The sequence below is a fragment of the Enhydra lutris genome, unplaced genomic scaffold (genome assembly GCF_002288905.1).
Source record: "Enhydra lutris kenyoni isolate GAN:26980312 unplaced genomic scaffold, ASM228890v2 scaffoldscaffold9, whole genome shotgun sequence".
In the NCBI taxonomy this organism is placed as follows: Eukaryota; Metazoa; Chordata; class Mammalia; order Carnivora; family Mustelidae; genus Enhydra; species Enhydra lutris.
Window position 1 is genome coordinate 22,865,828 of NW_019154093.1, and position 26,509 is coordinate 22,892,336.

A 26,509-nucleotide genomic window follows, 5' to 3' on the forward strand; every position below is an offset into this window, starting at 1 on the left:
TGCTTTGCCTCCCTACCTCAGTCTTTGAACTGGGTTTGACTCCTGACTGCCCTGCCTCAGGACAGGACGCTCCTCCACAGAGCTGTCAGAGGAGAGTCTGGCACACAGTGGGTCTGCAACACCCACGCCTCCCCTTATCTCATTTCACTTCGGCAATGCCGAGATAGGAATTTTCCTGGAGGACTTCTTCTTCTCTTTTTTTTTTTTTTTTTTTTTTTTTAAACCAGGTGACCTTCAGGGTGATGTGGTGAGATGCAGGACGCTGTCCAGGCCATCTGTCCAGGCCTAGATGAAGGGGAGGGAGCCAGGCAGGGGAGGACAGCAACCCCGAGTGAGCCTCAGTGCCCTCAGAACTGGTTTCCTTCCCCCCTCCCAGATGACGTGGAGTAGGGCGGGGATCTGCGTCCGGGCGGGGAGGCTATGTGTAGCCTGACCCCCATCTTCGGAAGGCTGTGTGGACTCTGTCCTGCCGTCCCAGGCCTTCCCTGCTGACCCGAAGCCAGAGCCAGCATGAAAGCGCGTTCCAGTGGCTGAGAAGTCAGCTCAGAGAGCAAAGGTCTAGGCCAGCTGATCTGGGACCCAGTTTGAGCCTTAGCCTTGGTCTGCTCACCTGCCTTGCGGCATGGTCCTGGGACCAGCAGGCCGTGCGGCTGTGTGAGGCGGCCCCCCTCCCCCGGGCTTCCGAGCCCCTCGCCCTGGCTCCCTTACACACCCCTCCATCCTGCTGCCCGCCTCAGCCTCGACGCCCCCTTGCGGGCACAACCAGGCCCCCACGTCTTGTTTCCAGTTTTTAATGTTTTTCTTGTAAAAACCCAAAATATAAAACCAGAAGGGGAATGGAAAACAAGTTCTGTACATTTTATATACACGAGGTCTGTGATTTCAAAACCGTTGGGGAAAGAAAAGGAAAACACAGGCGAGGGAAAGTTGCAGCTCACGGATCCTGATGGGCACCCCCGCGCCGCCAGCTCGGGCTCAGGCCGGCGCTCCTGGCCAGTGCTGGCAGCCGCCACAGCCTGGCACCCTGAGTCTGTGGGGAGCTGCGGCCTGCTGGCTCAGGCTGGGTGCCCAGAGGGTGGGGACAGACGGCCAGTGGGCAAAGCAGTGTCTGCCATAGAGGGGGGCAAGGGCAGGCAGGGCCTTCCTTCAGGTGTCCGTGTAGATGGACGGGATGTGACTCAGGCAGTGGTCAAAGGCCCCGTTGGGGAAGAAGCTGCAGTCCTCGGGGCCGCTGGATGCCATGTCTTCGGATGACTGTGGTGGCAGGGCCTCGTAGCCTGTGGGTGCAGTGGGGAACAGGGTCCGGACTGGAGAATGCAGGGGCTCTGCCTCATCGTCTTTTCCCAGCCCCCTCACCCCATCCTACTGCCCAGGGTCCCTTTCATAGTGTCTTCCGCAGGGCCTGCTCTGAGGCTTTACTCTTCCAGAGAAGGGAGCCAGTGGGTGGGAGGAGATGCTCTAGGCCTAGCACTCCCCCAAGGGGCCGGGGCAGCTGGACAGACAGATGGCTGGCTTGGGGCAGTCTGTCACCCAGTTCTGGACTATAGGGCAGAATGCAGGGAAGAGAGGGAGGGCTATCACAGTTCTTGCCCTTGGGGGCTTGTCCCCTCCTGGCAGAGGGAACCCAGCCCATCCCCACTCTTCCAGGTTCCTTCACCTAACCAGACACAAGAAACCCAAAGAAGGAGATGAGCACTTACTGGGTTCTTACTGAGGGCTCTTGAATTCTTAACTCACTTAAGTCTCTCAACAATCCTATGAGGTAGGAGTCACTATCCCTTTTTACAGCTGAGAAGACAGGCTCAGAGAGGCCACGACACTTGCCTAAGGCCAACTGCTTGTCAGTCGGGGAACTGGGATTTGAACCCAGATCCATCTGGCCCCAAGACACCTGGTTCTTCTATTGGACATGCTGTCTGAGTGGGGTCACTGCTCAAAGGCCCTCAACCTGGAGGGTCTTATCCAGTCCCTGCCCAAAGAGCCAGGTCCCTGAGCTGCTGTCACAGATTTCTATAGCCTAACATAGGCAGGCCTCAGTCTTTCCATCTGTGCAGCGGGATTAATCTGAACTACTCCTGGGGCCCCATAGTGCCACTCTGTGAGTCTGGATCAATCCATGTCTATTCTCAGCTTGGTGGGAGGTGTAGGCAGCTTTGTGGGTCCTGGGATGGGCCCCGAATGCTGGGCTGCCACCCAGATAGCAGGGGAGAAAGGAGGCCACAAGAATCCACTACGTTGGTGTGGGGCATGGAAGCTGCCTCTTGCCTGTGCTCGTTCTTCGTTCCTGCTGCTAAGCCTAGAAACCCCGCTGCGGGCTGCATGGAGCAGGGGAAAGATGAAGGGTGAGAGCCTGCAGTGCTGGGATTGGGGCCAGTGCCTCATCACACACCAACCCACACGTGTGCAAAGAGGAGACATACACCCCCACCCCCCGTGCGCACCCTGGGAGAGGGTACACATCTGCCTATGATGCACAGAGGTGACACACCCCCATTCCCAGACACGCTTACAGCATGCTTGAACGCAGTCTGTGTGCACAGACTGGAGTCCTGGAATGGGAACAGTGTGTGTACAGTGTGTGTACAGATGGGAATAAAGGGTAGGGAGAGCGCGTGTACACAGTGCACGAACATCAGCATGAGTGTGACATCTGCACATGCGTGTAGACATGAGCACCTGTGCCCTGTGAGCTCCTTAAACACGCAGGGGGGCTTGTAATGCTTGGAATCTGCTTGTATGGGCCCTACGATATGCACAGGCACCACGGGCACTCACCACAAATGTGCAAAGAAAGAAGACACACACAGACGGGAGAGCACGTGTGTGAACGGGAACATAGGACCCACGTGCAGATGGACCCACAGGCTTCTGGGCACTCGTCTATGGCCTTCTTGTTGTCCCTATGTCCTTAATCCTCTACCCCCAGCTGCACACACCCAGAGCTGTCCAAGGGGTCTCTGGCATGGGGCCTCAGGCTCCCCTCTGTCTGAGACCCCCATCCTGCCCACACCTTGTAGCTTCCAGCTGGCTGCGGGCCTGGAGGCTGACTTGGGGTGGGGCTTGAGGAACTCCGGGAGGGTTGGCCCCAGCCCTCAGATGCCCCTGCTCTGATCGGCTCGGCCCTGCTGGTCTGAGCCCGTCCACCCTGGCCTGTCACCGGCTTTCTCCACTGCAGCAGGACCCTTCCTTGCAGAAGGCCCAGGGCTCCATAGGGGGGACACAGATGCCACACAAGGTACAAGCACAACCTCTAGGCTCCGTACTTTCCTAGTGTTCCTCTGTACTTTCCTGGAGTGTGGCCACTCCAGCCTCGTTTCATCTGTTCGACAGAGATCCGTCTTTGTCTCTTTCCCTGTTGTACCCCCAGGGTCTACAACTGTGCCTGGCATGCAGTAGGTGCTCAGTAAATAGTTAAAGGGCAACATCAGCTGGACTATAAGCTCCCTGATTCTTCTCTGTCTTCAGAAACCTGCCAGTGCGCAGACACGTAGCAGCTGTGACAACGTGGGAGGAACACTGATCTGGAGACAGGCAGGATGCCAATCCCAATTCTGTGGGGTTTTGGGACCTCTGGGAGCCTCGATGTCTCCTTCCACCAAGTGGGGATGACTCTGCCTCTTCGGGCCATCCCAGGGCTTCAGGACAACGTACATAAGCACCCAGCCCGGGGTTGGGCCATGGTAGGCAGTCAGGGAAGGGAGGCAGGCAGGTGGGGCTTACCGGTGGCAGATAAAGGTGCGTTGAGGCCGTGGTAGCTATTGGGCCGCAGGGGGTTGAAACCGTGGGCTTCCCCGGCCAGACCGTCCCCGCTGGCTGCTAGCTCAGCTGTCCGGTAGCAGTCGCCGTAGGGGAAGCAATTCTGGATGGAGTGGAAGGTGCCCTGGTACCCTGCAAAGGGAGGCAGCAGGGGCTGTGTCAGCGAAAGATGAGTGCCCGGGGACAAGAGGGACCGTCCCTGCTGCTCTGTGCCGTCTCCCATATCGTCCTGTCCCTCCACACTGGGTGTGAAGGAGAGAACAGAGCTCCAGGGGGAGAAGGTGCCAGCGGTCCTGGGCCCCTTTCCCAGCTCTGCTGGCCGCTGGAAGGGGAGGGTAAGGTGGCCTCATGTGGCGACCACTGACTGGAGTCATTTGTGGCTGACGCAGCGCTCTGAGGGAAGGGACTATCGGCCCCCTACCCCCACCTCCTGAGATGCCTGCTCCCTGTCCTTCCTCCAAGCTGCAGGCTGTTCCCACCTGGTCAGTGCCAATGCTGTTCCCTTCAATGCCTTGTCAATGGAACAAACTGTACCCCACCCCTCCAATGGAATTTCCTCAAGGAAGTGCCCCCAACTAGGTGTGTTAAGTCACTTGACTCCTGGCTTCTCCCACAGTGACCCTCAGCGCCCTCCCTCATTCTGATGCCCCACTGTCTCCCCCATCAGTGCCCCATACCCCTCAGGCACCCTGAGCAGAAGTCAGTGGGTATCTATGGAGAGAGGCCCCCAGCCAGGGCTTACCTTGTGGACTGGGCAGAGGTGGGGGTGGAGGGCTCTGGAAAGGTGGGTAGGGTGGCTTGCTGGAGAGTGTGGGGAAGGGCTGGACCCCTGGAGAATGGCTCTGAGAGGATGGTGGCAGCGGTGGTGGCCCAAGTCCCTTCAGTGGGCTGACCATAGGGGAGAGGAGGCCGGGTCCCAACCTGAAGAGAACAGAGGCAGTCATCAGCAGGATAGGCTTTGGGGGCCAGGGGGCCAAAGACATGGCTGCTGCTGCTTGCTTCCCTCCAGCCGTGAGGAGCTTGCTACCTGATCTGCTCTTACTTAAGACACTGCAGTTAGAAGAGGAAGCTTTTACTCTGGATTATGTTCAAACTGGAATTAAATTTGAAAGTCATCTAAGCTTGAAAGTCCAAAGGGATCAGTAAAGAAGAACTTCTATCTGGTATTCAGGACTGGCAATCAGCAAGAACACTGGTTATCAGAACGACCTTTGGAGTTGACAGAACTGTTTTAAAACCCATCTGCTCAAACTGGCTGGGACTTCAGCAAGATGCTTAATGTCTCTGAGCCGTGTGCTGCTCCCAGGGTTGCTGTGTCTCCAGCTGGGACATTGGGATTCTCATGACCTGCGTGAAGTACCAGCCACCCCTGCAGGACCACGCTGCTCTCACTCTGCACTTGAGCTCTGGCCACCGGGAGGACAAGCCCCAGAAGAGCTGCCCTGGACAGCCCCACGGCACTAAGAGTCACCACCCACTGAGTCCCCGCCTCACCTCAGGCCCTGGGAGAGAATTTCTTGTGTCCACCTCACACATCAAAACAGCAAGGTTCAGAGACGTGGCTCACCAGGCTAGTCCTGGCCACACTGACCTCACGGGTTAGGATGAGGGTAAAATTAAGTAAGTCCAAGTGGACATAGCACCCAACATGATGTCACATGTATTCTTAGCCTCCATGAGCCAGCATCATTATTATAAAGATGTAGGGAAAGACAACAAGCAGATAGTTCTTATGTCAAAGCTGGGCTTTCTTCCCCCACACAGTGTGCTTTCAGGGACCTTCTGTCTCCATCCTTGCACTTGCATACCTCCTGTGATGGGGGGCTCCCCACCTCTATTCATATAGAGCCTGAGGTAAGGCAGGCCTGAGCCTGTGCTCTCTGGAAGCTCACTGTCTGGAATAAGGTCATGGTAGCTGAGAGCTGTTCTGTCACCCTGACCGCAGCAGAGCTGAGGCAGGTTATCTAACTGGATGGCATGTCCATACAGCGTGGGGTCTTTCCTCATGCTGCTCCCTATGTCTCTAGGGTCTGCTCACAGGAACCAGCCTGGCCCTGGGGCCAGATGGACTTGGGGGCTCTGGGGACCAGCCTGTAAAGCCCTTACAGGCATTGCGGGAAGAGGCAGGGGGAGCTCAGAGTGTCTGCTCTCTGATTTGCCTTGTGGATCTGTTGGACCATCCACCTTAAAATATACTACAAATCCAGTGTCTCAGCTAAGATGACCGTTATAGGCCAGAAACACTACCCCTGCCTACCCTCTAAGCATGATGCATTAGGGGAACAGATCAGCCCCTTTTTCTGAGGGAAGCAAGGCTATCCTGAAATGGAGAAAGGTTTAGGGAGAGGCCAGTGGGCCCCAGGTCTGTAGCCCTGCTGGGTCCCCCTACCTGCTCCCTCCAGCCTGGGCACCCTCTGCTCACTGCCATTCGATGTCTGGAACCCCACCGCTGTGAGTGTGCTGAAGGTGACACGGGGGCCTCTGTGCTGGCCCCTGGTTCCCAGCCCCCCATCTCACACACTGCAGGTAACTCCTCAGCATCAAGTTGACGAACTGAATCCTCATCAAGGCCCCATGACCTTCTTATCATCCTCATGACTATTTTTAGGCTCCTCTCACAGAGCCGTCAAGTGGGAGAGGGTCTACCGCTGTGGTCTATATGCCGTGGCAGGCTGTGCGTAAGCCGTGTGTCCTCACAGCAGGTTCTCTGGCTGAGGCTGGGCTGAGGTGTGGCCCTCGGGGAGGCTGCAGGGTGGCCCATAGGGGACCTACGCCCCTTCAGGCCCGCTGTGTGGTGCCCACCTGCCTCACGTCTGGCCCAAGCTTGCACCCACACCAGCCCTTCCCTGACTTCCTGCCGGTGCCCTGCCCTGGGAGCTCCTGCGGGAGGGCTGGGCCTTGCCTCTCAGGGGCACCGTGCTCAGCCCTGGGCTGGGGACACCGCAAACAGCTGATAAACACTAACCAACGGGTTTTTTAATCACTCAGCTACAAAACCCAGAGATTAACAGCTCTGCAGAATTAAGGAGAACCAGATCTGAAGGAGGAAAAAAAAAAAAACATGCATTCTCAAAGTTTGTTTTTCCTGTCTCAAACCTGCCATAAATTCACATTTGCCACCTTCACAGCCAGTGAAATTAAACAGAACACGACTCTCTCCACAGCCGACATGAAGGCTGAGGTTACGCTGTTCTACCTGAACTCTTTAAAAGGAAAAAAGATCATCTGGAGCTCCTCTTCTGAGTCATGCAAATGATTCCTAAATCAAATATTTTTGCTTCAATTGGAACCTATAAAAATTAATATAAAACCTCACTGGCTTGGCAGACTGAGGGCTTCATACCTCGTATAGGGCTGGGGGGGAAAACCGCCCTTTCGGCGTCTTCTCTGAGCCAGGGTAAATAAATTTGGTCATGAAGTCAGGCCCTCTTAGCATATTTTTGAGTGAATCAGATAATTCTGTCAAACTCTTTAAACGTCCCAGCAAACCACCAGGGAGCCGCGAGTGGCCTTCCCTATTGACTTTGGCAGGAAGGGGAGGCTGAAGGCCTTTTCCCTCCGCCTTGCCACTCTTCTCAGGGGCTGAACAAAGAAACCCATTCAAGCTGGGCCTGGGCCTGCTGTCAGGCTTGAGGGCCCTCCTCTCCCACAGCCCAGCGAGGGAGCCTGGGTGCCTGGTCCATTGGGACGACTCGAGCAGGCACGGGCGCTTGGATGGTAGGCTGGGCTGTCCTGGTCTTGTCATCACTCTGCCACTCGCCGCAGGAATCCCTGACGGACACTTACACGCAGGCGGCAGGCAGGTGATGAATGAGGCAGAGCAGAGGGCCTGGGCCTGAGCGGGGAGAGGCCTCTGTGGTTTATTTTAGTTTGGTTGGAGACATTTTTGGGGCTGGCGTGTGGGTGAGCAGGTGGCCTGAGTTGGTGGGTGGGTGGGTGGGGTAAAGTGGCCCAGTGTCTGTGGAACTGGCACCAGATGCCACATACAAAACCAGCAGGTGTTGTGTCTGCTGTGGCTGCTCCTCACCATCTTCCTAAAGGAGAAGATTTTAATACCCATTTTATAGAGGAGGAAACTGAGGCTCAGGGAGGCCTGGTTCTCTGGGTCCCCTTCTGCTCCCCCTCAGGCTGCCTCTTTGTGGCTCTCCACGCACGCACCCCCCCAAGTCTTCCCTAGTCCATGAATGGCACTTCTGCCTCCCCAGGGGCCCATCCCGGGTGCCTCCTCCCTCCCCGCCCAGCTGCGTTTCCTTGCTGATTCTCTGATGCCTCCTGGTGTTCCTCCTCTCCACCCAGCAGCCCTGGCTCAGGCCGCCACCCTCCCACATTCGATGCTGCCTCTGGAAACCAGCCCTACACTGCGGGCCACGCCGTCCTCCCCAAACTGACCACATCACTGCCTGGCTCCCTTTGGATATAGCTCCGCCACAGGCCGTGTGATCTGGCCCTGGCGACCTCCCTCCTGAGCTTGTCATCCTACAAAAAGGTGCATGTTTCCCAGAACACGACAAGGCTTCAAGGCTTCACCGTGTCTGCACTCCCACTGCTCCTTCCTCCCAATCTCTCCACTCGGTCAACTGCTACTTAACTGTGGAGGCCCTGTCTAGCACCACCTTCAGGAAGCCTTCCCTGCATTGCCCTCCAACGCACTGCGCTCTCCTCCGGGCTTCCACAGCCCCTTCTGCTTCTTCCCTCAGAGCCCTTGTCCTGCGTGGTCAGTCCCTGCGGGTCTACGTCCCTCCCTCATGGTGAGCTTCTCCAGGGCTGGGGTCATTGGTCACTCGAGCATGGGGTCCAGGGCCAGCCCCCTTCAGGGGCTCAGTAACTGGACGCTGACTGACTGGATGAGTAAGTAGCAAAAGGAGCTAAGTTCAGAGTCTGGACAGCAAATTTGGTGATGAAGCCAGGCTGGCCCCAGGCACGGGCAGGCCAATGCCAAGGCCAAGGCTGTGGCCTTGGGGAGGAAGGGCAGAGAAGGAAGGTACTGAGGCCAGGCCTTGGGGGTCAAGTTTGATCAAGTCCTGCTAGTGTAAGTGAAAGTGGCGGGGAGGGCAGGCTGTAGGGCTATGTGAACTCCCTCCGCACATTTGCAAGGAAAACAGATTTTGGCAGCACCAGGGGCCAGCAATTAGCACATTTACCATTTCCAGCCAATTAAGTGGCCACAATGGGAACCACATTGAATACAGAAAGAGGCCGCTCCTCCTTGCAGTGATCCTGCATGACGGGCCCCTGGACAAACCCTGCGGGCGGGGCAGTGACCACAGCTGCTAGAAGTGGCAGTGAGAGCCAGACGAGCACCTCCGGAGTGAGCAGCAGGCAGCCTGCTCGCCAAACGTGTGGCGTGAGCCGAAGAGAAGCCGGAGTGAGGCTCCCGAGGAGGCCCGGTCAGGCAGTCCAGGGTGCAGGGCAGGGCACAGTGTCTTCAGCAGTCGCCCTTACGGGGGTTGGGGGAGAGGAGGAGCGCACACAGCGAGGCGTCAGGAAGTCCATGTGCCAACACCCTCTGCCTGGTGCGTGGCCTTGAGGCGCCAATGAGACTGTGCACAGGTGTCAGTCCAGGATACGGTACACAGTAAGCGCCGCATAAATGCTGACAGTTTGCATTATCAGTGATAACCACGGAGTGTGGAGAACACCTCCCCTCACCTGCCCCTGTGCAGGTAGGTGTCTGCTTGTGGTCCCGGAGGACCGGCTTGCTGTACGTACCCGTCCCTGGTGCTCTCAGCCGTGGGGAGAGGGGACAGATGGTGGTGGGAACTGGTGCTGGCATCCAGTGGGTGGTGCCTGGAAGGGACCTCGTGCATGGGGGGCAGGATGCCCGATGCGAGCCCGTTATGGGGGGTGACAGAGCCAGGATACATGCCTGCAGGGAAGCAAACAATTACCACTGGGCTTCGGCCGCTCCCTAGAGATGGTTGTGAACCACCCAGGAGCTGTGTGTCTGCTGTCAGAAAGAGACAGACACGAAGTGAAACCAGCACTGTTGTATTAACAGGAGGTCGGGGGCCCAAACAAACAGGGGATGGCCCTGCTCCGCTGTTTGTGCCCCGGCTACAGGGCTGTATATGGGGCTGAGGCTGTCCTGAAAGCAGCGGAGGACTGAGAAGGGGCTGTCAGAGACATCAGCAGGCCAGGCTGTGTGTGTGTGTGTGTGTGTGTGCACACGCTTGCATTTTTTTAGGGTGGTAGGTTGTATGGAGCATGCTGCCTCAAGTCTCCAGAGCTGTTCTGTGTAGCCCTAGAAGCAGACAGGGATCCTGGAATGGAGAGAAGCCTGAGAGAGACTCAGAGCTTGGCCATACTTCTCACAGGCAGACCTGGTGTAGAGTAAGGGGCTGCCTTTGGAGGAAATGAATTCCCTGTCTCCAGAGACATGCAAGCACAGCCTGGATGTCCACCATGAGGGGTCCTAAAGACAGGGTAAGATTGTGCTCGCTGGATGTCAGGCTGGCCTAGGAGACCTATGAGAAGGGACGCCACAGACGGTTGTACAGGCTGTACACAACACAAGGGTCCCGACAGAGGAGAGGCGGCAGCCATGCTCTCATCTATGATTCTAAACCTCTAGAAGATGCCCGCAAGGTGGTACCACCTTCTACCACCTGTTACTCCCAAGGGTCTCACTCTTGTTAAGAAGACAGGTAGGGAATGAATCAATGGAGGACATTAGGTCATAGTTGTTGCTACAAGGATCTAATGGAGGATCTGGGAGTAGTTACTGAGGCTAGTGCTTCCCAAATGCCTTCACCAAGGAACCCCAATTAGAAGGGAGAATGGACCCCAACTCTGGGACTAGAGCCTGAGAGGGACCCAGCAGAGGTGGCAAATTTTTCCTCTATTTTATCTGAAGAAAATGGGACCAATTTTGTTCCCCTTTTAAAATATGGCCACATTTATTTCACTTTTATGACACTGACATCATTTTCCTAGAAATTAAGTCATTATATTGATGGCCCGGGACAACTCTGCAGGCTCGGGGCCACACCCAGAGCTCTGATGCGGGTTCACACTGATTAGTCCGAGCTCGCCTGGGTCAGCTGCTGCAGTTTGAACAGCATCGTGGGTCCAGACCCAACGCTCTTTACCACGAAGACCACCCGAGCACACAGCACACTCTTTTCGTGGATGGAGTCAAGAAGGAACTTTTACATTCTCCAGTGGCTGGGGGCTTCCAAGGCTAGCCCATCCCAGGTCGGTCCCTTTCGCCCAGGCCTGCAGCTCAGGAAGCTACCACCAGGAACTGAACAGGCCAGGGGAGGCTCCCTCCCTGAACTGCAGCGAATCAGGCTTCCAAGTGATACCAAAGAAAGCCTACTTAAAGCCAGGCCAAGGAACTGGCCTGGGGTTCCAGCTCAGGCTATGTCCGAGATGTCCACGTAGGGGCCTGTGGGCCACGCTTCACTGTGGGCTGGCTGTGAGACGCCAGGGCTCTGAATGGGCTCTTGGGGGGCCCTCTGCCTCTCAGCTCCAGGCTTTATCCCTTCCCATTGTGGGGACCTCTGGTCCCAAGGGCAGCCCCACCATCCATCCACCACACGTCCCTCCCCAGCTCTGTCAGGAAGGCAATGGAGGGGGTTTCTGGGGATAGAGCCTGGCTCAGCACTGCTTCTGGCTTGCTCCGCTCACCACTCTCCTGAGCGTCTCACCTGCCATCTTGAACCAATCTGGAAGCCTGACAGTTAGGAAGGTCTAGAATCCCGATAAATCCTGCTCTCTCTCCCTCAGCCGTGCTGACCTCGTGCTTTTCATATCCTCGCTGCCCATCACATTACGCTGGGTCTGCTAAAGGAGCCTGCCAGATAAGCTCCTGAGGGTTTCCTGTGAAGAGAGCTGGGCCTTCCAGTTCAGAGACAAGTTCTTGGGAGTTTACTATCATTAGACAATGAACATTTAATGTCACCCTTGCAAGCTCCTCCCCTTCCCTCCCCACTCTGTTCTGGACTCCTCTCTGTCCTAACACTCCTTGAATCTGCCCCATTTCCCCCTGCCTTTGCCCACCTTCCCCTGTCCAGCCCTGTGCAGACAGTGGGCTAGGCATGCTGAGCATGTAGGCAGACGGCAATGGCGATGATGGTGGCACAGCATCACGAGGGCTGGCGGAAAGGAGATGCCATGGAGCCTGCTGGCCTCTCCCCAAAATGCACCATTTGAGGCTATAAATCACCATCTTCCATCATCAGCCTTGAGTGCTTGACCTCTGGCCCTACCATCTTCCCAACTGCACCCCAAGCCTTTGCTGTGTGGCCTGCAGAAGCTAGTGGCTGACGTGCAGAGGGATCCAGAAGTTCTGCACCTGCCTGGCTGTTCCTCGTCTCCCCATGGGGCTGGAAGCAGCCTGCAGACAGGGACCAGCTCGGGGCCTGGTACCCAGCAGGTGCCAGTACGGTGAGGGGAGCATTGGCGGCCAGGAGGCCGCAGACTCTCTGATAATGGACAAGGCCTGTGGCTGCACAGACAGCCCAGGTTCAAGTCTGGCCTCTGCCATTGACTGACTATGGAGCCTTAGCTTAACCTCTGGAGGACTTAACCTTAACCTCTGGAGGACTAAACCCTAACCTCTGGAGGACCCGTTCCCTCATCTGGAAAAAAAAGAGCAGAGTAGCGTGCACTTTTTGAGGCGGACGTGAGGGTTTTGTTAATATGGGCATGTATAGTCCCCAGAGCAGCTCCTGGCATGGATTCAGTAAATGGTGGGCCGTGCGTTATCATGAGATGGGGGAGTACACAGTTCCTCTTCTCACTCACCATGAGCGACAACAGCAATACTTGTGATAAAATTATCTGCCACTCTGGGTTTATAGACGTAATCACATTGCAATCACATTTGTTGTCATAGCAGGTCTGGGGGGGAAAGTGAGACTCGAGGCAGGGAAGACGCCACTCACTCGCTGTCAGAGCAGGCGTGGGGTTACCCGGACGGTCCTCCCATGCTGCTGCCTCAGTGACTCTGCTTCTCCTCTGCAGCATGGGCTCATGGGGACCGAAGGAGAGGGAGTCCGTTTAGTGACCAGCCCGAGCAGGTCCTCAAGACATGGCTATTCCAAGTCTGGCCCTTTTCCCTGAGAGAGGCCCCGGCCCGGTATCCTCGAGAAAAGACTTCCAGCCTGGACCAGCTACTGACTTTTCCACGTGACCTTGGGTCAGTCCCCCTCCTGCCCAATCCTGAGTCTCCCCATATTAAAAATGAAGGGGCTGCAGGGACCTCTGCCCCAGGCCAGCCACTGCTGATCAGTCACAGCCCTCCTTCCCGCTGGGGCCTCAGAATCCTTAACACATCCCTTATCCCTGTGTCTCTTCTCGCCTGCTATTTTACCAATTCTGACCTTGTGAGAAGAAGCCCGTGGAAGAGGGTGCGATCCCTGCTCCATTCTCCTGGGGTGTCCTTGCCCTTAGAGACCTTTGTGAGCACAGATCCCTGTGAAGGGCAGCCCAGAGGAAGCGTAAACACCTTCTCTTCCTGAGGCTGTCTGGTAAGGGCTCTGACAGAGTTTTAAGTCTGCTGCTACTTCCACACTGAGGGGAAAGCATTAAAAATGAGAAAATAAAAAATGTTTAAGATGGTTAGAGTAATTCAAGAAATCCCAGAGGGTGGGAAGAGCTTTCCTCTCTGATCCTGTGGTTTCTGTGGGGGGTGCTGGGGGCACAACACCAGTCTTGTCAGTGGGAATCTCCCGTCAGGCCACGCCACCAGCCACACAGCAGGGATTTCCTGCTGGGGCCTAGGGAGGACAGGCAGGCCACCTCAGCTGGACCAGAGGCTTTGAGTGTCCGGCTGGATGGACCTGCAGGGTCCCAGGGATCGAGGGGCTCCATGTCTGGGCTGCAGAGTTTAAGAAGCTGGAAGGGATGACAGCCTCTCTGAGGCTCAGTTTTCTCTTCTGAAGCCCGCTGTGGTGGTGTGGAGCCCTGGTGGGGCACATGGGACTTTGGCTTGAGACCTGGGCCTGAACCCTGACATGGGGCCTGAAGGAAGTGCAGGAGCTGCCTCAGCGAAGGGCTGGAGAGGAGGCCGGTCGCGTGTACATAGTGGCTTGGAGACGAGAGGGAGCATGAGGTGCTCAGGAACCGTGTTTGATGTGCCAAGGTTGGGGTGGACCTGGCCTTGTGAGGTCTCGAAGGCCAGGCTGAAAGGAGCCTGGACTTCCTCCTGTGGGCCACAGGAGAGGGTGAAGGAACGTATGTCAGGGGAGTGGGTGCCTGCGTGGCCCCTGGGAGCCCACAGAGCCTCACCATCTTCCTGCAGGGCTGTGCTGCCGGCCCTGCCTCCATGCACACCTACCTGGGAGCAGCTCCTGGCCCAGGGGGCGGCCCCCCTTCCTGTCGCTGGCAGCCAGCTGTGTGGACCCATGGAGCTGCTGCAGGGCCAAACACTCGGTCAGGACGTCAGCCTCGGTGTCAGGGCCCGCGTGCAGCTGAGGAGCAAGCAAAGGGAGAGAGGGTGTCAGTGTGAGACCACCCACCACCAGCAACACTGGGCTTAGGGGACCGGACAGCAAGGGCTCCAGAGGAAGACCCTTCACCTCACTGCTCCTCGGCTTCCCCATCTGTGAAATGGAGCTAATTATACATGTTGGGTTAGTTCAGGGCTGAGATGCAGATGCTAAGACAAGAGTGAACAGGCCAAGATTTTTGCCTGAGAGAAAACCAGAGAGCTGGGCAGGCTGGGAGAGCTGTGGGCTGAGCTACAAGTCTGACCCGGAGTGAAGGGGGGAGGGAAGGAGGTTGGTGGAAGCATCCTAGACTGAGTCCTCAGGGAGCAGCCGTGTGTTGGAAGTCAGAGGTCCTGTGTCCCCCGGACAGAGGTTTTGCCTCAGTATCCCTGCAGGGTCTGCCACACTCAGTTCCTGGCTGGGAGCAGCCTGCCAGAGGCACAGCCTCACTCACCGGCCCAGATGGGTGTCCAAGGATGCAACTGGGCCCTCCCCCAAGCAGCCACTGTGTGGCGCATTCTTGTGGCTGCCACAGTGAACTCGTGTGTAACATACAGTGGGCACAGTGGAAGTGTCTTTCCTTCCTTCCCCCCGTCCCTGCATCTTTCTTTCTTCCTAACACAAGGCGCAGTGGAAACAGTCTAGGGCTAGAGACAGAAGACCCGGGTTCAAATCCCAACCCATCTCTTCTGACTCCCTGTGTGACACTGGACAAGTAACTTAACCTCTTCAGCTGTCCTCTGCCTGTAACAAGCAATGACAACTTCCCCCCCAACCTCCGGCTGCTGTGTGGAGTAAGGAGATGACATCTTTGAACGAGCTTGTTGAAGGTACTGTGCGAAGGGCTGGCTGAGCCCCACATGGTCACGTGACAGTCAGCACACTGGATCCACATATGGACTGAAGTCGCTGGCTGAGAGCAGCCTGGGCTGGCAAATATTTTGGCCAACAACTCTCAGTTGTCCTAAAGGCAGGCTTGAGCTCTGTACCCCAAAGTTCTTCACCTCCCCAGAGAGGCCAGATGGGGACAGGGTGTGGCTGGTTGAGGCCCTTGGGACCTGGGGCAATGAGGCAGGTCTGCACCCTCCCAGGGAAATCCCAAAGCCTGACTATCAGAGCCCTGAAGATTGACTTGTCCAGACTCTTCATTTCACCTGGGACAAAACTGGCCCAGAGAAGGCAAGAGCCTGGTCCCACTCGGCACAGCAGCTGAGAGTCAGCCCGCAGGCTTTTCCCACCCTCCCAGGCCAGAGAGCTGGCATCCAGGCTGGGGGATGGCTCGCCCAGCCTCCCGACAGGCTCTCAGCTCCTTGCCCCAGCAGCTGCTTTCCATGTAAATTCAGTTTCTGGCAAAAGAGGGCCAAGGCGTGTTCTTGCAAACCGCAATGTCGATCGGATTAGGAGCAGCAGGAGAGGAGCATTAAGGAAGAAAAGCATTTCTAATTCTCCCTGAAACGCAGCAGGGCTGCCAAGGAGCTGTCATAATACAAGGGTCGCTTTACCCAGCAAGACACATCATCCCCGATGGCTCCTAATGGATGCCTATGGTTGGGAAGCTTGCAGATCTGCGGCCTCGGGTCCCTGGGGCTCAGTGCGAGCCAAGCACAGGGCCTGGGAAAACCGGGGCAGGATTCTGGTCCTCGGGCACCAGTGGGCTCAGGATAGAAGCCTCCTTGGCATAGAGCCCAAGCCATTCCGCATCCCTGCTTGGGCCCTTCAGCCTGAGAGCAGTGGACAGAGCTCAGGCCCTGGAGACGGGCATGTCTGGGGTGAGATCCTGGTGGTCTCCCCTGCGGTTCACAAATCCATGCTGGGTTCAGTTTGGCCCTGCCTTGTCGCAGTGAGGACAGATGGGGTGTTGTCACCGGACAGCTCAGGTGTAGGATAAAGACCGAAGCCTCAAGCTTGGCTGTTGCCTCCACCCTGCCATGTCTTTCCAGCAGAGCCCTGTGTGTCCCAGACCCATCTCTGTACATCCCCACCCCCCAGGACTGAAGCAGGCCTCTTTCTCCAGCCTCTCTGCCTCTCTCGGCTTGACTTACAGCCCTATCCACAGTTCTTAAAACAGTGCTTGGAAAATGGTAGGTACTGCATAAATGTTGCAGGGTGAATTAACAGGCTCTCCCTGCTCTGTCCTCCGCTGTCACGCTGATACCCCTGGACTGGCCCTGGTGTTTCTCTTCACCGCCCCCTTCCCTTGCACTCAAGTACCTGCCTCCCACCGCCCTGGTGCTCTTCTGGAGATGTGGGTTGAGCCCAGAGGTGGGCTGAGCCCCAAGTGGTAGTTCCATCCCCCCACTGCCCTGGGTCCCTCCTGCTCCCACCCCAACAGGCTAAGGCCCCCTTTTCTGCACCCCTGACTATTCTCTGTGGGCTTCTACTGTCATCTTTATTATATTCTACCAAATGAGCTCTTTATGTCTGTCTCTCCCTGCCAGGTCCCCATCAGAGGATGGGGACTCTGCCCACACAGAGCCTGCCATCAAATGTTAACTAAGCGAGCCAGGGCGAGAGGGCAGATGGATGATAGAGAAGCTGTATGTGGACGTTCTGTGGGTGGATAGATGTCTGGCCGGCTGGAGGTGAGCAAGTGAACTCAGGGGCCAGCGGGGAGGCCGGTCTCGGACGATGGACAGCAGCATCCCCAGGTGTGTGGAAGGGTGAATGCAGGCAAGGCGTGCGGGTACCTGGCTTGTCGCCCGATAGGGGTCTGCGAGGCTGGGGGTGGGGGGGAGACACTGGCAGAGGTGGGCCTGGAATGGAGACTCTTACCTTCTTACGCACTTGCTGCTCTTTGGCTGAATGGGCCTTCACGTGCTTGCGGAGGGAGCTGGGGTCCGTGTAGCGCTTGGAGCAGCCGGGGATCTGGCAGGCGTAGGGCTTCTGTAATATCAGAGGGGCAGAGGTGGGGTGAGGGAGCAGCTGTCTGGCAGCCCAGTGTTGCACTCTGTGAGCCGCAGGGGGAAGGGGCCAGCTGCAGGCTCACACCCAGTCCCTCCCCCTGTCCCCAGCCAGGAGGGGTCTCACTCAGCCAGCCCTGCCAGGCCTCAGAGTGAAGGAGGGGTTGTAACTCCCTGCTACCCTCATGCTGGGATCTCAGAGAAGTCAACTCCCATCGCTGAGTCTCTCTTGCAAAATGGAGCCACCTGAATTCTAAGCATTCTCCCAGCTTGGACACTGGCTCTGAGGAAAGGGCACCCTGTGAGCCCACGGCTGCAGAGAAGGCACAAGTGGGCAAGGAGTACAGTGAGGTGGCTGTCTTAGAGGAGGAGGAGGGGGAAGAGAAGGGACAGCACAGGGCCAAGCTGGAGTACGGCAGGGCCCCAGGGCTGGGAGTGACTAACCACACCTTGCGGTGGCTCCAGATACCCCAGATTGCTCTGGTCGGTGAGAAACCCAGATCCTCAGTCCAGGGATCACAGGAGGCTGGGAGGGAGCTGGATCTCAGACAAAGGCCTGGGGAAGCCGGGGGTCTGGGCCCTTTGTGCACTTTCCCCTGAGCCCCTATCTCATTGCTCATCTAGAGCCAATCTATACTTTTTACTGCCTCCCCTGTTCCTGCCTGGGGCTCACACTGCTCTCTGTGACCCAATCTCACCTCCCACCACTGCCAGAGGACCCTTGGCCATGCTTTCACCTTTGAAAACCCCTCCATGGCTCCCTTGTGTGCTCTGACATAGCCCATCTCCCAGCACTGAAAGCCCTTTGGGACTTGGGCCTGCTGAAGTTCTCACCCCTCCTCCTGCCCCCATCCTTGTATACCCATCTGCCCAGCCCTTCTGGAATCTTCTTTCCACTTCTGCTCCCTGACCCTCCCCCGGGCAGCACTGAGCACCCAGCACTGCTGGCCTTGTTCAGTGTCCTTCTCCTACTAGATAGTGTATTTCCTTGGGGGAGGTCCCTTCTGATTCATCTTAGGTCCCAGGGACTGACTCAAGGAGCAGCTCTAAACTGAATTCTGAGCTTTCCCGTAGGGGGTTCCACAGGACCCTGCTTGGGGTTCCAGCTGCTACTGGGGCTTGAAACCTTCCATCCCAATATACTTTGTGGTTCTGATTTCTCCAGGCCCTCTGGCCTCTAGCAACTGCAGGGAACTGGAGGGTGTGTGGAGGAGGGGGTACGTCTCAGATTAAGTACTGGGGACGGCCATGTCCCTGCGAGACACACCCAGTGGAACTGCCCCCCCCACCCCTCCCTAACCTCCAGGCAACTCTGTCCCCACTGGTGTGAGGAGAGGCCAGTCCAACCGCAGACCCAGGGACCTCATGGGGAAGGGGAAGCAGAAAGAGATGACCATACCTTGGTGCTGCTACGGACAGCCGCCAGGTTAAAGAAATGGGGGAGAGCAAAAAGAAAGAGACAGAGAAGTGAGCGGCTTGCCTCCCTGAAAGGAAGGTGCTGGGCAGGAGGGCGGAGGGCACGCCTCAGACCTGCCCCTCTCTAGCCACGTGAGACACAGATGTGTACACACACACTCACACACACACACACACACACACACACACACGCACACACACATTCTCCTTGGGCGCTGCTTCCACCCCAACACACGGACATATGTACACATACATGTTCTCCCTCGTGGGCCCCAGCTGGTCAGGCCCCAGGCCCTGTCCCTCAGGGACACTGATACAAATCCACACGCTCTTGCCAGAAAGCAAACAAACAGAGCTCCGAGTGTGCAGGTCCACTCGCCTGGAAAGGGCACAAGGCCCATCTCCGTGTTTGTTTTTCCAGGGCCTGACATGTGCAGAACATTCCTCCAGCCCTGCTCCTCTGTGAGCCCTCTGGAAACCCTGTGGCTATCCCAGGCGGCAGGCAAGCCCAGGCCTGGGGAGTCACCGTCCCGGCCCCGGAGCCTCATTAGTAACAAGGACACTGGTGCTGGTGCAGGAAGGATGGAGGGCTATGGCCCATATGGCCCTCCAGGTCTGTGTGCGGCTACTCTCCACTGGAAACCCGTTCGGCCTCACACCCACTGTGGGAGAAGCACAGAGGAGGAAACAGAGGCTGACGCGTTGCCCAAGATCTCAAAGCGAGAGTGTGTCAGTGACATTCTGGGGTGGGGGGGGCTCTCCTTGCCTGGGCGCAGGAGACCTGATCACCCCCTGCGCAGTGGCGGTCAGGACTCCGAGCGCCAGGGGACACGGCCGGGTTTGGTCAGCTTTCGGTCAGCAAGTCAGAGCAGGGAAAGGAGGGACTCACGTTTGCCGTGTGGACCGTATGTCATGCCTACACCCGCATTGTTCCAGTTAATTTCCCCATGTCTCCCTGATGATGTAGGTGTTTGAGGAAAGTAAGGCCCAGAGAGGCTAGGTGGCACTCCTTGGAGCTCTGGGCCCAGGTGGAGGGCCCGACTTAAAACCCGGCTGGCTCTCTCTAGTCTGTTCTGCCACTTTCCTGCTCATGGTGAGAATCCCATGTTCTTTGGCGCCAGAGGGGAGCTGGGAACATGACTGGGTCCCTTCTGGAAAACAAGGCCCAGCCTGCATGGGCTGACCCACTGGCCTCTGTGTGCTGGGAAGGCAACCTCTCTGGGCAGGATTGCCAGAGCTCTTTCTGTGGGGATGGGCACAGCTGGGGGCTGGGCTTGGCGGCTGTACCTCTAGGGCTTCACCAGGACCTGTGGGGAGATGAAGACCTGCCATAACACTCTGGGCTCACTGTGGGCCTGACCTGACCTAGTCCTCACAGCTCTGTTCACATACCAAGTGGGGGCCAGAGGCCTGTTGCTTTGGGGCTGGGTCCAGGAAATGCAGCAGGAAAGGAGGGAGGAAGGGGGCAAGTCAGAGTAGGTGACCCTGAGAGGCCCAGAGGGACACTGTTCAGGCTAGAGATTGCGTGTGCAGAGGGCCTGGCACTGTTGGTGCTGTCCTGCGGTCTCTGGGAGACATAACCAGGGGGCCTGGGCATGGGCTATGCCCCTCAGGGCCTGGGTGGGGACCAAGGACCCCAAGGCCGGGCTTGTGAGAATGTCATGAAAGCAGGGGTTGGTGAGAAGGCCTCACTTCACGTCCCCAGCACAGCCTGTGACAGCAAAGCCTGAGGGGGGAGGGGTGGAAAGAAGGGTTGGGTTCAGTTGGGGACAGGGCTCCTTCTTCCTACCCTGTCCCCTGTACTCAGATCCCTACTTTCCAGGGGGACTGCTACCCCAGCTTTTCCAGCAAAGGGTCACTGGACTCTGCCATGTACCAGCTGTGTGACAGTCAGTGACTTCATCGGAGTCTCAGTTTCTTTGCAAAATGAGAATCGTGGCCTTTACCTTGTAGACTGTTACCAACATTAAACTGGGAAGAGTGTACGGGACACTGGCGGTGAAGGAAACGTATAGAACATCCTGGCCAGGACCTAACCTGCACCCACCCTGTGATTTCTCTATGTTTCTAACATTTGGGCTCTTGGCTTTCCCAGCTCACTCCCAGCTCTGACTGCTGTTGTTACTCACTCTTGTGGGCCTCTGTTTCCTCATCCGTGTATCTGTCTGTTAGACAGCCTGGGCCCATTGGCCACTTGGGTCTTCCAGTCCCCCACCAGCAGAGTCCCCCAACGTTTGCCCAGAGAGCAGAGAGATACAGACATACACTCTGGATGCAGACCTGTCTCCTGCTGTACTTGGGGACAGGGTCCCCCCAGGCCATATGCACCCCTGGGACTTGGGTGTGAGGTCCAGCTCTGAGTCAGCTCTGCCACCTCCCAGCTGGGCAGGCACTGAGCCTCCTGGAGCCCCACTTCCCTCAGCTGTCAAAAGGGTCAGCGGCCCCCTGACAGGTAGGGTCAGTATGAGATCGTGGGAGACGATGTTTTTGAAAGTATGTTGCTAACCGCTGAGGTCTGGATGCCCAAGAGAGAAGCTGGGACCGACACTGTGACAAAGCTGAGGGTTAGTGCCGTTTGACCCAAACGAGGGAAAGGGGATGGCCATACAGGGATCTGGGGCCCAGATCTAGAGTCGGAGACCCTGCTCACCTCAACCCCACACCCACCGTGCTTAGGGGCTAAAGGACAGTCCTGGAGAGGCTCTGACCTGTCTCCAATGGAGGGTGTGGGATGGGAAGAGCAGGGAAGGCCTGCTCTGCGGCTGGCTGATGGGTTGGGGGAGAGGTTGCACAGTGGTGAGCCCACTCTCTCCATGGGGCATGTCTGGACACTGGTGCCCAGGCCAGGAGCCGCAGGCTGAAGTAGTGGTTCTCAACTTGGAAGACTTTACTTCCTCTTCCCCGGGCTATTTGGCAATGTTGAGAAACATTGGCCACAACCGGGAGATGGAAAATTGCCCCTACCTATCGGACAAACGTCCCATAATAACAGGCCTCCCTTCTCCTGGCATAGTCATGCTGCCCAGAATGTCCAGGGCTCAGGACAAAGGCAGGTTTCCGCGCGGGCCCTGGCTGCTGGCCTGCTCCGCACAAGGGAGGGAGCATGCATTCCGCCCACCCCTTTCCCTCGGCCTCTGCCCTTGGGCCTACCGTGTCCAGGTGGGTGCGCTGGTGCTTAGCACGATCGCTGGAGTTACTGAAGGCCTTCTGGCAGCCAGGGTGCTGGCACAGGTACGGCTTCTCACCCGTGTGGCTCCGCAGGTGGATCTTGAGGTTCTCCAGCCGTGAGAAGGCCTTGCTGCAGCCTTCAAACTGCAGGAAAGGCCGGTGAGGGGTGCTCTACAGCCCCAGGGGGAAGCCCGCTACTCAGCCTGGGAGCGGCCCCAGCATCCCCTGCCCCCCAGGCCTGCCCAGAGCCTCCAGGTGTCCCACTTCAGCTCCCCATGTGTGATCGGGACCCAGGCTCTATCCGGAAAACCCTGGTGGGTTCCTGTGCCTTAGAAATGGCCGTGAGGGTTAGAGAAGAAAGGGGTCTTCCCCTCTCCGGATCTGAAAGGATCCCCAGTGGCAGGTGGAAATGACATGCTGTTATTGGCAGCACAGCCTTGAAGGGACAGGAGAGCAGGGACAGATGGCCCCGGATTTGGGACCTGAGGCCTGCATGTGAGTGAGGCTTTGGGCAGTGCCCTTGACTGCCCTTATTGCTTCACCTACAGACTTAAGACCATGCGACCACCACTCTGGGCTGACACTGACTATCAAAGGGCTCTGTCCATCTGGAGCGTGCATCAGTGCCGATCAGTGTCAGAATAACAACCCATTTGTAAACTCAGGGTCTTCAACGCATTGTCTGGGCATCCGTCCAGTGCCCCCCATGGGCCAGGCCCCATGCTGGGCAGTGGGCAAGCAGCAGGTGTGGCCCAGACACGGCGACGCCCCTGGTCAGGGTGGGTTGGACGGAGCAAAAGACATGGGGCCTCCTCCTGCAGCCCAGGGCGCCCCGTCCTCCCAGACTCTGCCGGGCTCCCCCCGCCCCAGAACCCTCGGACTTCTCACTCCTCCCACGCTCTCCCCTACACGACCCCCTGAGGAGGTCTCTGATGTAGAAACAGGACGCCATGACTCTGCCTGAGGCTGGGTGCCCTGTATACCTTCCTGCCCCACAACTCCTGCCCGCCCCCAGCAACAGCAGGAGCCCACCTGGCCACTGCAAGCCCCAGTTCGCCAGTTGCTCAGCCAGAGACACCGTCTCTCTTATAACCATACATCCTATCCCCCGTCAGCCTTCAAAGTCCAGCTCTAATGCTGCCCCCTGGCACATTCCTGGACCCCTGTGTGGCTGGCCACTCCTCCCTGCTTGTCCTCACTGTCCAGGGTGTCCGGCCAGGCCGGCACTCCTGTGGGGCACACGGGGAGCTGGGAGGAGGACCCTGCTCAGACCCGGCCCCGCTCTATCCATGCAGACACGGAGCACGCTCTTGTACCACACCATAACCCTGAGGTGTGTGGCCTCCACGTTCCTGCCTCAGAGACAGAGGCTTTGTGTGGTGACCGCAGGGCTGTGACACGGCAAAGATAGGACGCAGACCCCTCTGACGCCGAAGCCCAGATGGTTGTGCTATGGCCGCTGCCTTCCCAGGGCAAGTGGGCAGGGCAAGGCAACCCTTGAGGAGGAAGAGACAGAGGAACCAGCTCCCAGGCCCATCATTAGTTTCATCCCCCAGCTTAGGACAGACATGAGGACAGGGACTCCGGGACAATAACTGGTCTGGGGTGAGCTGCCTCCACCCTCCGTCTCCTCCTTGAAGGCCCGGCCACAACCGCAGGCTATGCTCCGCTGGGGCTGAGCCAAGGCGGGCAGCCTGCCGCTGGGTTTTAGAGACTGTCCTGCCTCCTGCTCCCAGTCGATGGGCCTTTTCCACTTAAGAAAACCGGGAGGAAATCCTGTTTGGGGAGTAAGTTGGCCACAAGCTACTCCTCTACTCTCCTACAATGGCTCCGTGCCAAGTTCACCCCAAAATGAGGTGGAGGAGCCACGGCTGGAAAGCGGGCTGCCTCTTGGTTCCCAGCTGGTCCCTTTGTTCCTTCGTTGGCCGCTGCCGGAAGGATAGACATCTAAGGCCGAGAAGCAATAAGTCCTCAGGCCCCGCCTGCTTTTCTGGACCGTGCGAGAGCCCAGCAGACTCTGGAGGCCTATGTATCATCGTCTTCTCAGAGGGGCCCGTGTGCCTGTCTGGCCAGCCTCCGCCTCAGCAGTGGCTTTGTTCAGGCTGCACGCCCCACCCCCCATGGGAGGCCTTCTCTTCCATCTCAATGACAATTTAATTCGTATATTTTTCAAAAGCCCAGGACCTGTGGCTTGGTGTTTGCGCTCTTCTGCGGCAACCCTGTTGCCTCTCCCATCTGCACACACCCACCATGTCCTCCTGCTGGAGCTGCTCAGGAGTGACGACTCAGAGTGTCCTCAGGACTCTCATGCCCCCAGGCCTTTGCTTGAGCTGCTCCCTGGGCCTGGAATGCCTTTCCCTCCTTCACTCATTTTGCAGATGTCTTACTGGTCTAGGTCTACTCGTGGTGTTCAAGCACGGCCTCCTCCAAGAAGCCTTCCCAGCCTCCGCAGCCCCTCTCTGGACACACTCTGAGCCTGCAGATTAGAAGATTTTTGCTGCACACCCATTGCCTTCTCGCCAGACCTCCAAGCTGAGGGTCTGGGAGTTCCTTGAGGGGAGGGCTGGCAGGACAGCCCTTTGTAGGACAAAGGCTGGATTAAAGACCTGATCCGGTGGGGGTGAGAACAGAAATCCCCTTTGGTTTCCCCTGTGCCTGTGCCCTTGGGAGTACACCCTCTTCCCTGCAGGGTTCATCCAAACACCCGATACCTGTGCCCCAGGTCTGTGCCACGCCCATGTCCTACCCCCACATGGAGAAGACTCACCGGCTAGGGCACAACAAGCAGTGGTCCAGGGCGCCCTGATGGGATGCCCGTCCCCCGAGATGGAACTGGACGTGGCAGCAGGTAGAAAAGGGGTGCCGCCTGATCCAAGACTGCTCTGGGGTGAAGACGCTGCGGGGCCCACTGCCGAGCCACACCCCCAGCAGGCCAGCCCCCCGACACGCCAGGGCACCTTGAGGCTATGGGCTCTGCCTGCAGCTGCTGCCAGGGCTCACCTGGCTCTCTCCATCCAACCACCGCACGGATGGCCAACAGGGGCAGAGTGAGGAGGGTGGCACGCTCCCCGGTTCACAGCCATGTGTGCTCGCTCTGCTGGGCCTGTGCTGTGCCTGGGGTTACCCCACTCAGGGCTCTCCAGAGTTCCTCATGCCTTCCGACATCCAGCCAACCCCCTTAGCATTCAAGGCCTTTCCGGGGTCTGGTGTGGCACGACCTGAGGCCAAGGGTCCAGACTTAGGAAGCAGACAGCCCTGTGATCTTGGCAAGTCCGTGCCCCTCTCTGTGACTCTCTTTCTTTCTCTATAAAATGAAGACAAACCAGCTCAGGCAGTTGGTGTAAGGGCAAGGCAAGGTGCATATCCACATGCGACACAACACATATTCTCTGAATGTTCTATTATCACGGTAGTGATGGTTCCTATCCTGCCCTCAGAAAAAATACCAGTGTAGGTCAGGTTTTACCGACCCCAGAAGTAAAGAACAGGGGGCCCTGGCTGACAGGCTTGCCATTGGTCCGGCCCTAAAACCCTTTCAAGGTCAGTCCCATGGGGGCACTGCTTGGGTGCCCAAAACAGCCTTTTGGGGTGGGAATGGCCTGACAGAGCCCAATCCATCGGCTACGTGGGGGCTGGGAGGGCAGCACGGAGAGGTGCCTCCCCACTGTTGTGTTGTGGGGGTAGAGATGCTTCCAGGATGGAGACATAGGTCTGGTAGCAGAAAAAGAGCCAACAGGGGCCTTGGTTTCTCTGAGGGGGGGCTGGAGGATGGGCCCTGTGGCAATGCCACTGTGACCCAAAGGTGTAATGATCCTTCTATGGGGTCTGTAGCCCAGGGGGTGACACACAGGCCTTCCTATACTCCTCCCCCGACTCAGCAGTCCCTTGAGGCTCTCAGGCAGATTTTGCCCTGGACAGACCCCTTCTTCTCTGCTGTGAATGTTCAGGTGTATAACCCTGCCGAAGAGACCTCCTGGGATGTCCCCTACTCTGGTACAAGGGGGGCAAAGGGGGAGTGGCTGCTACTGGTCCAGAAGGGCTAAACCACAGTCAGAACTGCTACCTCTTGTGGGAAGAGGGGACCCCCTCAATCTTCAACACAAGCCAGCAGTGCCAGGCAAAGCCCATGACTCTCAAAGTCATCCACGCACCCCACGCAACAGTCGCACACCCCCAACCTTACCGCACACCCTCATCCCTGCTCACTGGTACTCTGTCACCTGACCTTCATCTGCCACCCTTCCAACTCCTCACTGTTGGGATTCAGGCTCATCCTCTCATCTCCGTGCACATGGATTCATGTCTTGACTCACTCGGGTACCCCTGTGTGCCTGGCAGCGTGCTGGGAGCTGGGATTTTGGGGCAAAAAAGACCACAAAACACCCGTTAAGTCCAAACAAAAGAGAATGTGTCCAGCCCCACAAAGGGGCTGATGTCAGGGGACTTCCAGCTGGGGAAGGCAGGGGGGCTCACTAAAGCCTTCTTGGAGAAGCCAGGACTTGATGCCTCAGCAGCGTTTGGACAAACAGCGTGGGAAGTACAGAGAGACTGGGAGGGGTAGAGAATGTTCTGGAGACAGCCAAGGATTTGCTAAGCTAGAATGAAGGGAAGCAGAGGAGAGGTGGAAGTAGAAATGGGAATGTGGGGGGTTCCCTTCGTTCCAATCCATGGAGTGCTGATTCATTCTGGAACAGGTGAGTTTGGGGGTATTTTTTCCCAGAAAACGCCACAGAAACCGCCCCACGCACTCATTGATGGGGCCCAGCCAATGAGTTGGCTCTTCACCTGGGGGACCCTGGTGCTGCTTCTGGCTGGACTCCCAGCCCCTGATCTCCC

At 57.5% G+C, this 26,509-nt stretch overlaps 1 protein-coding gene across 1 annotated transcript in view; it reads right to left on the reverse strand.

Moving 5' to 3' along the window:
* Nucleotides 1-1,040: 1,040 nt before the first annotated feature.
* Nucleotides 1,041-26,509, reverse strand: part of LOC111143571 (GLIS family zinc finger 1) — a 215,583-nt gene continuing 190,114 nt past the window's right edge. Inside the window, exons 4-10 of the mRNA XM_022497394.1 lie at nt 21,656-21,817; nt 16,962-17,072; nt 14,039-14,171; nt 9,466-9,622; nt 4,499-4,677; nt 3,721-3,888; nt 1,041-1,277 (exon numbers count right to left, since the gene is read on the reverse strand). Coding sequence (XP_022353102.1) covers nt 1,147-1,277; nt 3,721-3,888; nt 4,499-4,677; nt 9,466-9,622; nt 14,039-14,171; nt 16,962-17,072; nt 21,656-21,817 — 1,041 coding nt within the window. The 3' untranslated portion in view covers nt 1,041-1,146. The remainder of the gene's footprint in view (nt 1,278-3,720; nt 3,889-4,498; nt 4,678-9,465; nt 9,623-14,038; nt 14,172-16,961; nt 17,073-21,655; nt 21,818-26,509) is intronic.